The sequence below is a fragment of the Dermacentor variabilis genome, chromosome 4 (assembly GCF_050947875.1).
Source record: "Dermacentor variabilis isolate Ectoservices chromosome 4, ASM5094787v1, whole genome shotgun sequence".
NCBI lineage: Eukaryota > Metazoa > Arthropoda > Arachnida > Ixodida > Ixodidae > Dermacentor > Dermacentor variabilis.
The window spans coordinates 74,543,819-74,560,493 of NC_134571.1; the positions used below are offsets into that span (position 1 = coordinate 74,543,819).

A 16,675-nucleotide genomic window follows, 5' to 3' on the forward strand; every position below is an offset into this window, starting at 1 on the left:
GACATATCGCTGCGGAAAGTTTGGGGTGCGATCATTACACGGGAAATAAAAAAAAATCGAATTTTTACGACAAAATTGAGGGGTGCGATCATTACGCAAGTGCGATCATTATGCGAGTAAATACGGTAATATCCCCTTGAGATATGTGAACACCAAGACAACACATCAAAATCTAAATTAATAATGAAAATAATGACATTTACTATGTATTGCGTACATATTAAAGGGCCCCTCACCATGTTTGGCCATCTTTAAGAAACAAGTTCAGCGTATACATAACGTGGTGACAATCATGTCAAAAGTACTATGGTGCTGGGTGCTGTAAAAACGGCTGAAATTTCAAACCAAAAGCCATACTCGTTCACTCTTGAGGCAGCTTGCTGCCAGCCAGAGAGCTATGTTCACATACACACATTCCTCTTTGCAGTGCATGTTTCGTCACTAACCAGGACTTATCATCCAATGCAGAAAGCACAATGCTGCAAGAAAGGAGTCTAAGCTTATGCCTCAGTACGTCCCTCGGCTCTGATATGGGAGGAGACGAGGAAGGGACACCACTTGTGAACGTTACTAGAGGCAGAGGGAGAGAGCGTTTCTCCGTTGGCAGTGTCGCTTGTCTCGTGGCGGCATAATAAAAGAACAGTTAATTTCTTCTACTTTCTCCAGTAATGATACGATCAGAAAAATTATTTAGGTAAAATGCTTGTTACATGGCTCTTTACAGCTTCCAGTGTATAATCAAAATTTGCAATGGGTACTGGCCAGGGGCCCTTTAAAAATATGCGGAGGTTGTCTTAGAAATTCTTTTTTGAGATGGCCCCTGAACCAATTTTAACGAAATTTGTTGCATTCGAGAAAGAAAGGTTAGAAAAAAAGAAATTTTAGTGACTTAAGGTTAGGTTAGGTTATGTTACTCACAACTCACAACTACTTACTCACAACTAGTAATATATTTCACAGGGGTGTATAATATATGTTTGGTGTGCTTTAGATATGATATTAAATTCTGATTCAGAATTGTGATATTGTTTTTTATTGCTGAGCTATGGAGTTGTAAACATGATTATTTAATTTCTTTTTATAATTTTGCAAATTTCAACTCATTTAATTAAAAAGATTACTGCCAAAATAAAAAAATGATTCCAACAGTCACTACCGTAAAATTCCGAGCAAGCGCCCCTGCCAGTCCCCTCCAATTTCGAATGATTTGAAATTGGCGCCACCTAACGAGCAAGTGTCCCCACCCTTCCTTCACCCTGTTCACTGCTGAATGCATTTTCACTGGACCACTTGGCTACAGTTTCTTTGTCTAACTTTTTATGCAGTTGCATATTAAATTACATAAAATGAGAAATAAATTTGTTGTTTAGCCGCAGTTCTCCAGAGGCTCAATAGTTCACCATAGCCACGTATTTGCATAGCCACAGCGTTTGTCAGTCACCATTTTGGTCAAATGCTTGAAGTGTCACATGGCGTGAGACACATGGTGAGATTTTGCATGCACTCTGTCATGCGTCGGAGTCTGACTTGCCACATTCGACGATTCAGGACACATGATACGAATGAGTAAGTGGCCCGTAGCTCTGCCCAGAACTGGCGCCCCTGCATGGACACTTGGAACGACTTCACAAATACTGTAAAAACAAACGTGTTTGCACAGCTCTCTTGCTTTAAACAAAAGATACCAATATAAACGCAACTATGTGAGCAGAATTGATGTGCTACCGCAAGGCCATGTCCGCCATGTCTGCTCCGTTGACAGCCGTCGATGACTAGGAGCCGGCAGGCCTAGCAGGCTCGGGCCAGTGGCGCTTGCGACATGACTGCGTCCAGCTCATAATAAAGTGCCTATGTTGGTCAGCTCAACATGTACACAATCATGTCATGTTTAAATTGCAATACATTTGATTTTATTGATGCCAACAAAATCAAATGAGCAAGCCAGGCCCTGTCATCTCTGGGAGACGGTATAGGCCTAGCTCGCTAGCTCGCTGGCTACCGAACCCGGGGACGACAGCCCTTGAATTTCTGTCAGAGACCGAGCAAGGCCTCCCCCCTCCCCCACAAACTTTCTTGGATTACCGTATCTACTCGCATAATGATCTCACTTTTCTGTCAGAAAAATTGCTGCAAATTCAGGAAGGCGATCATTACGCAGGTCATATTTCCCGCGAAAAGAACAAAAAAATTTTCTTTCCGCATTTGCTGCGGGATGACAAAAGGTCAACAAACAGGCGGCTGCTGCTGTAACAGTGCGGGACACAAAACAAAAATGGTGGCCGGCGGAGCAAGCCGAACACGCCGAATCTTTTTTCTTTTCGTGAGTACATTATGCGCATTGAAACAGTTTCTTCCTGTAGCACTAATGATTAATATAGTTAATATTGACAAGTTTGTGGCAATAATGTAGCCATGTCCACTTTGAGGGGACAGAAACAAAGATGGGCACGCTTAGATGACAGTGACATAGAAATGCATGGCAGGCGTGCTGTGGAAACTGTGGCATTTGTCTTCACTACTATCCTGATATGGCACATTTCTGCTAAGGATGGGTGAATATTTTAGCTGTTTCACAAGTGTTGGCGTATGAATAGGGTACACCTTTAACCTATCAATGTAAATGTGGCTACTATTGTTGCCGTTCACGATTTGTTGTGTGCCCATGAGTGCAGACGAGAGGAATCGAAAGGCATCCTTTTTGTTGCTGTTGACCACAACCATTATAAAGCCTACAAATAATGAAGCCAAGGCAAGTTTGGTTGTAGCTTTTTTCTTTTTTTCCTTGGAAGTGTGGAAAGAATGAAAGGAATGAAATGGGGCATCTGCTTAAGAATCTGTTTTGTGCCTGCAGACTGCTTGGTATGTCTTGAAGAGTCGTTCGCATAGCATTTGATAGCATTTGACAGATGGCAAGTGCGTTCATAATTAGCTAGACTTGGCACACAACATATCGCTGCGGCAAGTTCAAGGTGCACTCATTACGTGGGAAAGAAAAAAAAAATAATAGAATTTTGACGAGAAAATTCAGGGGTGCAATCATTACGCGAGTGCGATCATTATGCACATAAGTACGGTATGCAGTGATCACTTTTACGCCTCTGTACAGCTACGTTACATCTACTTAACGCTTTTCATCCATCGATCGCTCTATACCATTTCTTGGTGCTTGTGGCCATATTTAGCCCTTGTGCCACTAAACACTGTACATCATCAAGAAGAACAACCAACTTCAGGCATATAATTAGCAAGTGGCTGACTGTATTCAAGTACACTGAACATGAATTCATCAAATGTTCGTGGTTAAAACTAACAGCGTTATGAAGATGAAAGAAAGTGACAACAGAAGCATTATAAACTAGAAATTATTTGTGAAAAATGGTTTAATATACACGTTGTACATTGCATGCGCCTGCAAGGCAAGAAAGTTAGCTCAGTATTAGCACAGAACTAATAAAAGCTACAGAAATTCCGAGAATTGTCTACTAATGTGTAAGCATTGTTTGGCCCATGCGTGTCTACCCATGGCCTTTCTGGTGGCCAAGGATGCTTAGGCTTTAGCAGAGAATTTTCAGATATTCTCGCCGCATCTGGCCTCTTCAGTGTATTTATACCAATTCAGCCGTAATGCCAGGCATGAGTGTGCCTCGACGGAGCAGAGTGGTTGAAAGGGAACACCAGCTGCCGCAGTAGCCCGTGAGGCATTGCGAGAGGGGAGAGGGCATCACCGCGATGCAGTGTCACTCTCGCTGTCGCTCTTGCAAACCTTTGTTAAAGGGACACTAAAGGTTACAATTAAGTCAACGTGGACTGTTGAAATACCATCACAGAAACCTCGAAACGCTTGTTTCGTGCCAAGGAGAGACTTATTTTAAGAGAAAATGCGTTCTGAAGCATCCGCGTACCTCTAGCGCAGTTCAAATCGCCCGCCCTCCGATCGAGGAGTACTGACATCATGGTCTCATAGTGACGTTGCGCCATCGGTGAGTAGAACGGCGTCCGCAGACGGCGCTACGGCTTTTCTGCGTAAAACGCGAACGCGCGGCCAGAAACAGAGCCAAGACAGAGCCGACAGCAGAGCGAAAGCGGGAGTATGGTGGCTAGCGGAAGGAGAAACGAATTACGTCCCACATTACGTCCCACGGCACACGGAGAGTCCGTTTTCGTTAAACTATAGGCTGCGGCGAGCTCGCAGCGTGGTCGGCGTGTTCTATGAGAAGCGACGAGCCTTTTCGCACTCGCAACAGGGCATAAAAATGTGCGAATCGACGCAAAACTCGGCCTAGAAACGTGCTTCGCTACAGCCAGGGCTCAATACGACCTAAGCTGGCACGACCCAGATGTCGTTTCCCGCACCGCCACCAGGCGCCGTTACTATACCTCAAACTCCAGCGCAAGACGCCCATAAGCTGGTACTTCATTCTATGACGCTAACTTCGACGCTCGTCGCAATGGACCCTGACACCGACAGATTGGCTCGCGATGGTGGGCTCAACTTCAGCGATTTGAGCACCGACGAGTGCGACCTGCTGCTGAGGGCTCGCACTGCCGGCGTCGTTTCGTACTACGACGGCGGCCTCGACACCAGTTCTCCGGAGCGGGAAAGCAACGAGGGCTTCCCACGACATCACATGGACGTGGCATTCTCGCTGCTTGTTCCAAATGAAAGTTTCACGAGCCAGCAGAACCCTCACAGCATGACGCGATAACGAAACTACTGAAACTCCAAAGCGTGCGCGGCGCAGAGTCGAGCGCGCAGAGTCGAGCGAAAACGAAAAGTTTCGAACACCCATATTACTGAAGGGTAACGTCAAAATGTTAGTTTTTCTTAGAATCGAATAGACGTAGACAAGTAGCATTTTTTTCCGTCTTATAATCGAATGAAATGATATTTTTAATACGAGTAGTTGAGTATTAGTAACACAAATTATGAGGAGTCCTTTCGTCATCGGGCTAGTACCGGAATGTCGCTGGGGGGTCTCAAATCGTGTCATGCATTTACCTCAATTTCTCGGTTACTAAAGCTCTGTTCGCGATTATATTGTCGCCTTAGACGTTCTAGAACATTGCTCTACCACTTTAACTTGACTTTCTGGTAACCTTTAGTGTCCCTTTAAGCGTGCGTTCCTTGTCCACACTAGCTCTCGCCTGTGTGTTGACTGTGCTTTGGTAAGGCCTAATGAAAATTTGGAGGACTCTTAAGCTTCACCTTTAAAAGTGGAACACGGTAGCATTCAAACATCCCTGACTGCTTCTCACACTTCCCAGCAACTGCAGCTTATGTAACCGTAATGTTTACCAGGCGAACGCTGTGTTTTAAGGTGAGCTCTCTGGTAGAAATGCAGCTTTGTGCGTGGATCGCGATGTGGTGGAGGCATGTACCATCTCAAGGGGTTGTAAGGAACCTGGCATGCCGCTTTGTGGCCTTTGAGATTTGCATGTGCCGACACATGCAAATCTCGGAGGCCATTATAGCTCTGTGAATGGTAGAAATGTCGGAAAAGTGGTTTGTCCTTGAGTTTCTTCATAACAGGATTATGTTTTCATGTATATTCAAATTACAATCCCACGCTATCATGTCTGTAGGTTGTAAGTCGTGCTTTATGATTTTTCTGACGTATTTTACTTTGAGAAATTCAATTAGTTCAGTAACTTTGTGCTACATGGAGGGCCTGCGTGCTTGGGTATGTGTGGTTTGGAATGAGTTTTGCCAAAACGACGGTCGACGCTGGACGTGATGCACCGACGCCGGAATTTCTACAACACGGGGGCCTTAACGCTATTATGCTAAACCCCGCCAAGTTTCTCAACACGCTCGCTTGCCTGCGAGGTGTTCATAACTTGAAGGATGCTCAGCAGCATTCAATTGGACATTGGGCCACCCGTAAATCTCACCTTGGCCTACCCCCAAATTTGAATTGGGGCCACTTCCAGATTTTAACTTGGTCCATCCCCAAATTTAAGTTGGCCCACCCCAAATCCAAATTGGTCCAACCCAACATTTCAGTTGTGCCAGCCCGAAATTTCAAGTAGGCCCACCCTGAAATTGAAGCTGGCCCACCCTCAAATTTCAGTTAGGCCACAAGTTGATCCACTCCTAAATTTAAGTTGGCCCGCCCCCAAATATTGTAAGTTGGCCCACCCACAAATTTCAAGTTGGCCCACTCAAATTTCAGTTGACCCAACCCATTACTATAAGCTCTCCCATGCATTTTGTAAAGAGCTGTAACTATCTCCATGGGTATTCTCTTTTTATTTTACTCTTTTGCTTTTGTTTGTTCCTTATTGCTTAGAAGCTATCAGTTATCTACATTTACACTGTCATACTGATAAAATGTCTTAACTTTGCAAATTACGTATTTGTGTGCAGATACAAGGCATTACATTTTTCGCTTGAAAAGGCTGGGGAGCTTGCCAAAGAATGCTTACGCAATAAAATAAAAGACAATAAAAAAAATTGAATAGGTGGATTGCCCGCAATGATGTCGTCGTTGTTTATTTTGGGCTTTGAAATCTTTGCACTTGGGAGTGTTGCTAAAATGCTTGAGGCACGCAAGGGAAGACTGCAGTGTTTCATTTGTCTGCGCCGTGAGATAAGTGCAAACAAAATAAATTGCATAGCAAGAAGGCAAAGAGGAATTGAACAAGTACTGTCTTTTATTTGGCATGAATGCAGAGCTGCTGCTTTCTGTAATGGAAGTGAATCAGACTTGTGAGAAATGTACTGTGTTTTTACACACATAGCCCACACTTACAAATACTAACTCACCCACACAAGTATAACGTTTGGCAAAGACAAAGAAAATTGCATTTGTAACGATATACGAAACAGCTCAAACCTTTGTGAAGGCAACCTGGCAAAGTTGTCATTGCCAAGCGAACCTTCTGAGGAAATGTTATTTTGTGTGTTTGATCATTAAAGCTTTCACTGCTGTTTCCTCGTTAAACCATTGGGCAAATTCATAGCAGTGCAGAGCACATTTATAGATGAATAAAGTGGAATATGAAGGTTAACGTTTATTTGCAACTTGCTCGCCAACTTTAAACATACCTACCTAATTACTTCGTATCAGCATGCACTGAAAAATATGGGAAGAGCGTCCCTCCCATGATCTCTGCTAAGTGCTGTGTATTGATTACCCAGTCTTGAATGTTGCGTTCTAGTATTTTTTGAATGTGTATGACAATACTGAAAAATGAAGGTGCTCTCTCTCTCTTTCTTTTTTTCTGCCTACACAAGTATATGGTAGAAATACCTATACATTGTATACCATTTGTAAGTATTGCATTCTGCTTCTGTTTGATTTTAATATTTGGGGTATAGAAGCCACATGTTTAACTTTGGAATCTGCTTGCTTTTAGCATTTTTGAGTATCCTTTTCTTCTTTTTCGAAGTGATAAGTATTTGCAGTTTAACTGCTTTTATGCTTACTACAGTCGATCCTGGATGTATCAAACTCGGATATATTGAACAGTTGTAAAATCCCTTTGCAAATTACAAGCAAAAGTATACCAATGTACTATGCGTACATCAAACTCCCGTTCACCGATACATTTGGCACATCATTTGCTGTGCCATGCTGCACCCTTGCAAGTAAGATTCTCCTAACGATTATGTGATCACTTCTCGAGTCATCGTAAATATTTAATGCCGACAAATTTGAAATGGCATTGTCGAACAAGATACTGAATGTCATACAAAATATTGAATCTGAAGGTCAGTACATGCCATGGAGGAAAAATGAGCATGGTGCTCTCAGTCTTGCTTGCAGCACATGTGAATGGCTCATGCAAACTGTGGCCGTTCGTTAACGGCAAGAGCAGGTCGCCACTCTGTTTCAAGAATGCAAAAGGCCTTTCGGTTTGATACGTGTTCCACAAGAAAGCGTGGATGACACAATATCTTCACTGAGTGGTGCAGGCTTGGGATGCTGAACTGTGGAGACGCTCTGTGCCTCCAGGTTTGTCTTCTTGTGGACAGAGGCAATCCACAAGTGAAGAAAACGAATCCGACCCCAACTTCCACTTGGACAGATCTTTACAATAGTTTGAATTTAACGAAACCACCACATGACACATCCATACCTCATGGAAATGCCCTTTGTGGCAGTGGCGGCCAAGACTTGTTGCTGTGCGATTTGCAGGTCCACGCTGAACGCATTTCATTCTTGTTTCCTCACTTGGATTTTCTGAAAAGATGGATGCCACTTTCGAAACTAATAGCGTGCATGTTGTGTTGGCAGTCACCAATGCAGGAGTCAGAGCGGAAGGGCAGGAAAAGAAGGGACGTATCGGCCACAAAGCTTTGCAGTGCTAAGTAGCACAGATGAAAAGATGCGCATACTTTTTAGGATGGTCAAGAAGCGAGGATGACAGAAAGTCTATTCTGAAACGCGAGACAACCATTCACTTGGCTTGTTGCCTATGTATGTTGCCTAAGTGTGCTCATGGTGGCATGGCATGTATCCATACAGCCTAGTTTGCCTCCAAGGTGCATGTATTTCTAGCGTTTCTTAATGAAAACGCGCAACAAGCACTTCAAGGCGCGCGAGGTGCGCTGCGGTCTTCTGTCAGAGTGACACAGGCTTAGCGTTGCGAAGACCATTCCGCAGCATGAGTGATTTGCAAGGTTCATGAGCAAATTATAAGTTAACTTTTGAGTGGTCTACAGGGTTTTCGAGAAGAGAATCAGTACGGCTTCACGATATCTGGAAACTCTGAGATATGTGGATATAAGCTTCAGAAAGGCATACTTTATATTTTGAATTATCAATATATTGAACTGTTCTGCGATCCCGTTCAAGTTTTTTATATCCAGAACCGACTGTATTTCTTTTTTTTTTGCATGCAGTAGGGTGTTGCAAGTGCTTGAATAGCAAAAGAAATTTTTCTTTTGCATTTAGAAAGTTGTGGGCTGTCAGAAACCGACAGGGAAAGTTTTACATGGCCCAGTAAACCGGTTGCCTCTTTTGTCTGGCATATATTTATATTTTTGGGCTCATTACTGCATATTTAGGTGCATTGTTCTAAATACATTGTAACTACTAGTTCACACAGTGCTTGTGTTGTGTTAAATATTTACTGCTCAGTTAGAGACAGTTTAAAGTTTAATGCACTTAAATGCAACAATATAATCAACCTATTGGGATAGATTATCATTTGCAAATAATGGACATGCTGCTTTTGCACTCGGAGCTTTATGTGAAACTATAGGTGCCAACTTGCCAGCCACTTTCTTGTGCTATCAGCTATAGTGTAATACAGAATTGCAGATGCATTGCTGTAACAGTTTCGGCCTCTGTTGCTGCGCACTAGTTTGTCTCTTTTCACTTGGTGTTCGGTCCAGTATGTTCCAGTGTGTCCAGTGTCCAGCTGCTGCTTCACTGGTTTTCGGCAGTGCACTGTGTCTTTTTCCCCGTTATGATGCTTTGTTGGTGTAATTGCAAGCATATTGTCACAAGTGACATTGTTGCTTTCGCTGTGGGGTGCAAATTCAAAATTTATGTTTATTTGAAGTTTCTCTGTCAGTAATGCAGAAAACAAGATGAAAAACCAAACCCTTCTTTTGTGCTTATAGCGATGAACACTTGTGCTTTTTTATTTATTGATTGTTTTAAAACTGGCTTAAATTCCTGCTGGCAGCTGCAGTGCTGGTGCAGCAGTATGCTATGTTGGGTTTATCTTTTGTCGTGAAGCGTAGTCCAAGTGTTTTTTTCATGCTTTATTTGGACTTTCATATGCCTTCACAGCCAGAACAACATAGATGGGCTAGTTGTTAATGATTCATTATTAGAATGGAAGCATGGCACGAACAAGGACGAAGAAGGAAAATTACGTGGGTGTTAACTCCCAACTGTGCTCAGCTATACAACATATGCACCTCTTTATTTGCATTGTGCGTGTGCAGAGGGAAAAAGCTAAAGAGACAGTGGAAAAAAAAGTTGCATTATTTGAATGTGTATGGATGTACAATAAAATGACTGACATAGTGGCAAAGATGAGTGAATTAATTATACTTGAGGCCTACCACATAAAGAATGGCCTGTAGTTATGCATCAGTCAATCACGCATGACCCTGAAGTAATAAGGAAAAAAAAGTTTTTTTTTAGTATGCACCAGGGCATACCGAATGACTGCAAGCATGGCAGACAATCTTCCAAATGAATTGAAAAAGAAAATTAGGAAATGAGTAAGGAATCGTTGTTTAGTGGTTTTTGTTTGTCTTCTGCAATGTTTGTCAGTTTGTGATCGCACAACAGGTAATATTTATGTGCAGCCTATGCATGTGAAGTCTCATGTAAATGAGAGTTCATTTGCTGCGGCATAAGACATTAGGCTTGGACAGCAAACTGTACATCTGTGATGATGCTGTGGCAAGTAAGAATCTTGTTTTTTTTTTTTTGGTTTTCTTCTGAAGACGGTGTGTGTTTGAACCTATTAATGCAGTTAAACCTTGGAATAATGAAAGTAGGTAAAATCGGCAATTGGCTTTGTTTTGAATTTCGTTATATTGACTTTCGATGTTTTATGCAAATAATTACAGGCACCGATCGATTTTTCTTACACAACTGGGGTCGCAGAATTTACCGAATCATCGGGCAATCGAAAAAAGCAATGTGATTGAGAAAACTACCCATTTTGATGAATTTGGGAATCTGTGACGAATAAATGCGGTTTTATGCCATGGTGACAATATCTTCATATTCGCGGTACAATGAAATTCACGCAAAATTGAGTTTTGGAAGGATGCTTTAATAGCCTAAGGTCGTAGCATTTATCTTTAGTGTCCTTTTTGAAGAGCTAGTGCCTTTCCTCTGTTCTTTGTTCCTGTTTGTATTGTGCCTGAATTCTTATGCTTTGTATGCCTTTGTTTGCGATCAGTTTATTCAGTGATACCATCAGACTCTTCTTGCTGACATTGAACCTTGGCTATGTTTTCCTTCCTTTCCTATCAGACAAGCGACGACCAGGCTACGAGCTATACCATCCACCACAGCAAAGAAGTTTTGGCACAACATCCACTAGACCAGTGCAGAATTCACACAACTGGTCTCGGAAAAGCTCAACCACCAGCCAGTCCTCAGACATAGCAGTCAATGACAAAGTGAGCACAGCAGCATTTTATTTCAGCTTCTGGGACAGGGATAAAGTCTTTTTGTGCCAAGCATTATTCGATATGGTGTTGAGAGGTCTGGAAGTTAATTCTGACTAGCAGAAGTTATATAGCTGCCGAGTATATCGCCTTTCAGATGAATGCACTCTCAGAATTCATAACCACTTTGCAATTTCATTTCATTTCTTTAAACGGCAGATACACTTTTATGGGCCAAAGAGGAAAATTTTATTCCTTTATGCAACTGTTCAGAAACTACAGTTTGGGCTCGTTTTCATCTTTTTTTTCTTCTTTTTTATTCATGGGTTCCTCGACTTATGGAAGTGCGCTGAAACCTTCATTTAACAAAGTTGTAAGCTACAAGCATGTCTAAGCTAAATTTTTTTATTGAGGTTGCCATGTTCTGGCAGTCCAAATAATTTTTGTTAACATGGTCAAGCATTTCACAGCTTTCGGCAAGAGCTTGTGCTGTATTTACAGAATGCGAAAGCCCATGTCATTGGATAACATGCCCGCTAGAAATGCATAACCTGAAATGCCACAGGAATAGTATGAGCTTGGTATGTGAAGGGATAATGATCTCAGTGGCCGACTGTTAAGACCAAGTAAGCTGTCAGGCTGTATAGAGTATCATTTTCGATAAAAATATGCCACCTGCACTGGCATGCAGCGTGTGAAAACTCTGTGCTGTTCAATGAACCTCAGAAGCATACAGTGGCTTCACAGCTTCTATGGTAGTCACCACTGCACGGACCATTTTTTTCAGGCCTGGGCCCAACTGAAGCACAAAAGTGCCATGTTTTGGCCTGCACGAGCCCGGCCTGGACCTGTCGATTCAGCCATTAGCCGTTGAGCCTAAATGAAGCATGGTCGAGTTCTTTCTTATTGTGAAGCTACAAGCTGAACACACACAGATTATTGGTGTTCGATGTTAAAAACACACACATGCAATGAGCAGAGAGGGAAACAGATGAAGCAGGCTGGCGACTGTCACCGAGCAAGGCACAACGCCTGCTAACTATTTAGCAAGGAGGAAATGCAAAAAGGACTTGAAGATTATTTGCGAGAGGCAGATTTTCACCACATCAGGCTTTTTTTGCAAGAGTTGCTGCTAAAAAAAATCGTAAAGGGAAAGTACATCCTGTGTTGTACATCCAAACAGTTGCGTGCCAATGTATAGTGAACACATCGTTGAACGCAACACTTCCATACTCACCGCTAGCTGTTTCATCTCACTTTCGAATCTTGAGTATTTATTGAAAGGTGCAATGGGGGTGGGGGGATGAAACTCAAGCTAGTAAACTTGGTGCAAATGTAAATTTAACTACTCTGGTCCATTGGCTTTCAGGAATGCTGCAATATACTTACACTGGAAGTTACCATTAAATAGAAATTGGTAGAACGGTAATGGAAGATCCAATTTTTATTGCTTTGTTTGGTTTCATTTCAATGGCGTCAACTTCTCAGTCAATAATTTAGGCACCCGTGTTTCATAGTGCGAGCGAGTTTGGCTCTCTCTACATTTGTTTAAACACGTAGGCTGTTAAGCACAGTGCATGTACAGCATAGGCAATATAGTAGTTCTTTTTCTATCAAGTTGGGATGTGATATGCTGTTTGTTCATGTAAATCGCAGGGGGCGTGCATCCTGCTCTTACACTAATATTTACGTCCGTAGCATAATCGAACTGCGTAGGCGCACGCACTCAAGAAAACTGTGGTCGTGTGGCCATCAAAAAAGCAAAAGGTGTGACAAACTTCCGCTAATCCATCTTATCGCCAGCCAGAGGCAATTAGTTTTCGCGAGTATCAAAAAAAAAAAAAAAAAAAAGCAACGGAAACGCTTGTATGGTGGCATCCTTCCTATGCGCACCCTTGTGAGCACTAAACGAGCGAGAAACAAGCGGTAGCCCTTTGAGTGATTCGTAATGAGATAGCCATCAGTTTTGCAAGCGAAAGATGCCGAAACAGCCCGCGGAACCAACCGCCACTCGCCCGCGCATGTGCCAATGTGCGAGCGGTAGTATATAGACGCACGGGAGCAAACTAGCTCTTAAAGGGCCGCTGAAATGGTTCGGGCAAATTTTGTAGACGCGTAGGGTACAGCTTAAGTAGAACATTCGCACCACAATTTAAGTGAAGCGTTACGTATTAATAAAGCTACAAGCGATTAGAAGTTACCATCCTCCCTAGCCATGCTTTTCCTCCTCAACTCGTTCGCCGAGCGAGCGGGGCTAAGCTCCGCCTTCACTGGTTCAGCGTCACGATGCGACGCCACATCGTCCACTTCCGGTTGTTTTAGAGCCCGCCCGCGCGAGACCTCTCCGCTAGCCGCTTGGCGGTCGACCCCAAGCGAGAGCTATCGAAGCAGCGCGCGTTGCGAGCATTCTGTCGTAGCGCCGACCGTGTCTTGTATTCTTGTAACCACAGGCAAGCTGGTCATTTCGGCAAATGACTGGAGGCATCAACTCAAGCTGATGAAGGAACATTAGCGTAGACGTACGTGAGCGGCCTGATTGGTCTGCACGGTCTATACACTTGTTGGTGCAGCGCTTAACCAGCCAAACAAAGCGCTAATATTGCTCTAACCAAGTGTAAAACATTTTAAACATTTATAAAAACAACGTGTTGATGATTACACTCCTGCGAAAAATACACGCCAGCAGCATACAGTTCACTGCTGCTACTGTGTATGGTTGAGCTCTGTGCCACCAGGTGGCTGCACCGTGCAGACCATTCACATTTGCTTTCCTGCTCATCTCATGGCTCATCCCGTTACGGCACAGTCCAAGCGGCCAGACTCCGTCCCCTTGCGCTTGCGTTTGCCCTAATACCGGACTCGCGAAACGCTATTGCGTTAGTAATCTTCCGGTGTAAAGTGACGGCCACAAACGCGCAAATCCTGGCGCCGATCGGATAGCAGCAGTCCGATGCGCAGCAGCCAGTTCGCTCGTACGCTGCCTTGCAGAGGGACACGATGTCGCAGCTTGACATATTGCCAGTCGCTACGTTTGCAGTCCACAAGGTAACAAAGTCGAATCATAGTGCTTGCGAAAAGACTGAGACCGACCCTGACCGCGGAGCTCTCGTCAAAATGGAGTATGTTGTAACACAAGCAGACGACACTTGCTGTGTGCCGGAAGTGCTTAAGGGTACTGAAAAATTATTCTTGTGCATTCTCTTTATGTTACTTTCTTTTCATAAAAACAAATTAACTAACATTCCAACTATTATGAATATCATTTGTTTACCATAAAGTTGGACAAATTATCGATCACGCGCCCTTGTCAGCCAATCGGATAGCTCGCCCCACTGACGTCGTATGGGTGATTTCGGTCATATGGGTAGGGGCGGCTTAAAATTCCACCGAGCAGTGTGCTGCGATCGGCAGCGATGTGCATGTTTAAAACCTTATAATAAATTACACGCTTTACGCGGGGCACTTAGATGTGTCAATTAATGATCAGAAGGACCTACTCTAACGACTCAGTACGTTTGTAGAAAATCGTCAAAAGCGTTTCAGGGTCCCTTTAAGCAAACCATGCAACGAAAACCGAGTGAGGGAGGCGCGCGAAAAAAATTTCCTGTATTCCCACATAGTGGCAGCACATGACAGAAAAAAAAAAGTTAGGAAATTGGCGCGCTTTTTAAACATACGGACGGCGCTGTAAATATACGGCATCGGCCATTTTTGGACTTGTTCGCTATGGCGTATATTTAAGTCATTGACCCTCAGACGGTTAAGAACACATTTAGAATTTGTTTCATTTCTGTCTTTTAATTAAAATGATTACATACAAGGCAATACAAAGCGACACATCAATGACTCCTGCCAAAAATATACATATTTCAGCGAAATGTTAGTTGAACCCCGATATAATGAAGTTGTACTTTGTGGGGATGCGTGACTCTCACGCCTCCCCTGAGATCTAGTTTTCCCGCATGGCTCGTCTCCTGCAGGGCGGCTTCGCCCCCCGCGTGGCCTGGCGCCCGCGGCGGTCGGGTGGTACAAGCGCGGTGCGAGAGATGGCGCGAGCGTCGCGCCGCTGCGGGGTGACTCGGGCGTCGGGAGACAAGGCGCTCAGGTTGTTGGGTTCGAGACAGGAAGCGGGACGATCGTGCCGCACGTGCAGCGACCCTCTTGCCCGGTCGGCGCGCGGCGGGGACGTCTCCCGCGTGCGCGCCCACCCATGCTTCTGCGAGACCGCCTCGCGTGGCCGCCCTCGAACGCGCCACGATTCGCGTGACCATACACGCGAACGACCAGGCCTTGGGATCCAGCGTGGGGCGAACATATTCGCTCGCTTCCGGTCGCGGTGAGTCAGACTTCTAGATTTGTCGCGCGCCCATCGGCATGTGTTGTGAATAGCAACTCGGCTAGCAGGCACTGATCTATGAAAGGTGCAATAAATGCCCTTGTGATTGTTTGCATACTGTGTACTGTCGTTCCTTTGTCCCAAGAGTACGGGTGTGAGAGGAACCCACATCTGGCGCCCAACGTGGGGCCCGAACCCACGACCCTGAGATTAAGAGTCTCATGCTCTACCGACTGAGCTAGCCGGGCAGATGTGGGTTCCTCTCACACCCGTACTCTTGGGACAAAGGAACGACAGTACACAGTATGCAAACAATCACAAGGGCATTTATTGCACCTTTCATAGATCAGTGCCTGCTAGCCGAGTTGCTATTCACAACACATGCCGATGGGCGCGCGACAAATCTAGAAGTCTGACTCACCGCGACCGGAAGCGAGCGAATATGTTCGCCCCACGCTGGATCCCAAGGCCTGGTCGTTCGCGTGTATGGTCACGCGAATCGTGGCGCGTTCGAGGGCGGCCACGCGAGGCGGTCTCGCAGAAGCATGGGTGGGCGCGCACGCGGGAGACGTCCCCGCCGCGCGCCGACCGGGCAAGAGGGTCGCTGCACGTGCGGCACGATCGTCCCGCTTCCTGTCTCGAACCCAACAACCTGAGCGCCTTGTCTCCCGACGCCCGAGTCACCCCGCAGCGGCGCGACGCTCGCGCCATCTCTCGCACCGCGCTTGTACCACCCGACCGCCGCGGGCGCCAGGCCACGCGGGGGGGCGAAGCCGCCCTGCAGGAGACGAGCCATGCGGGAAAACTAGATCTCAGGGGAGGCGTGAGAGTCACGCATCCCCACAACTTGCAGCGGAAAACTATGTTAAATTGTGAATTTCGTTAATTTGAGGTTTTAAAGTTTGAGCATTAAAAGCAAATTCACAAATTCCCAGATCATTCCTAGTGGATAATATCTTGTTAGTAAGCACTTATAAAAAAATAGCGAGAAGGTCGGGCTGTAACTAGCGAGGTTATGAGCGCCAGCACGTGCAGTGCAGATTGCACCGAGAGTAATGCATCGACGTGGTTCACGGCGTTCGAGATTTGCATGTTGCGACGCGCAGCGCTGTAACTCTTAAATGCCATCGCTGACCGCGTTTAGTGCGTACAGCAGATGCCCACATATTAAAAATAGAAAAGTAAAAATACGGATAATGGTCCATAGCCAAAAAAAAGTCAGTTTCGCCTGAAAGGTGGAAAATTGATGG

At 44.7% G+C, this 16,675-nt stretch overlaps 1 protein-coding gene and 1 non-coding gene across 11 annotated transcripts in view; one reads left to right on the forward strand and one right to left on the reverse strand.

Annotated features, from left to right (window-relative positions):
- The window catches only part of LOC142579388 (tudor domain-containing protein 7-like), a 161,449-nt gene that overhangs the window by 26,496 nt on the left and 118,278 nt on the right, over positions 1-16,675 (forward strand). For 9 of the 10 annotated variants that reach the window (XM_075689522.1, XM_075689521.1, XM_075689515.1 and 6 more), the window contains 2 exons: positions 7,238-7,273; positions 10,953-11,101. In XM_075689522.1, the coding sequence (XP_075545637.1) occupies positions 7,238-7,273; positions 10,953-11,101 (185 nt within the window). The remainder of the gene's footprint in view (positions 1-7,237; positions 7,274-10,952; positions 11,102-16,675) is intronic. The other variant, XM_075689523.1, reaches the window with a different exon arrangement.
- On the reverse strand, positions 15,601-15,673 carry TRNAK-CUU (transfer RNA lysine (anticodon CUU)). The gene has a single exon. It is a non-coding gene; the product is annotated as a tRNA-Lys (tRNA).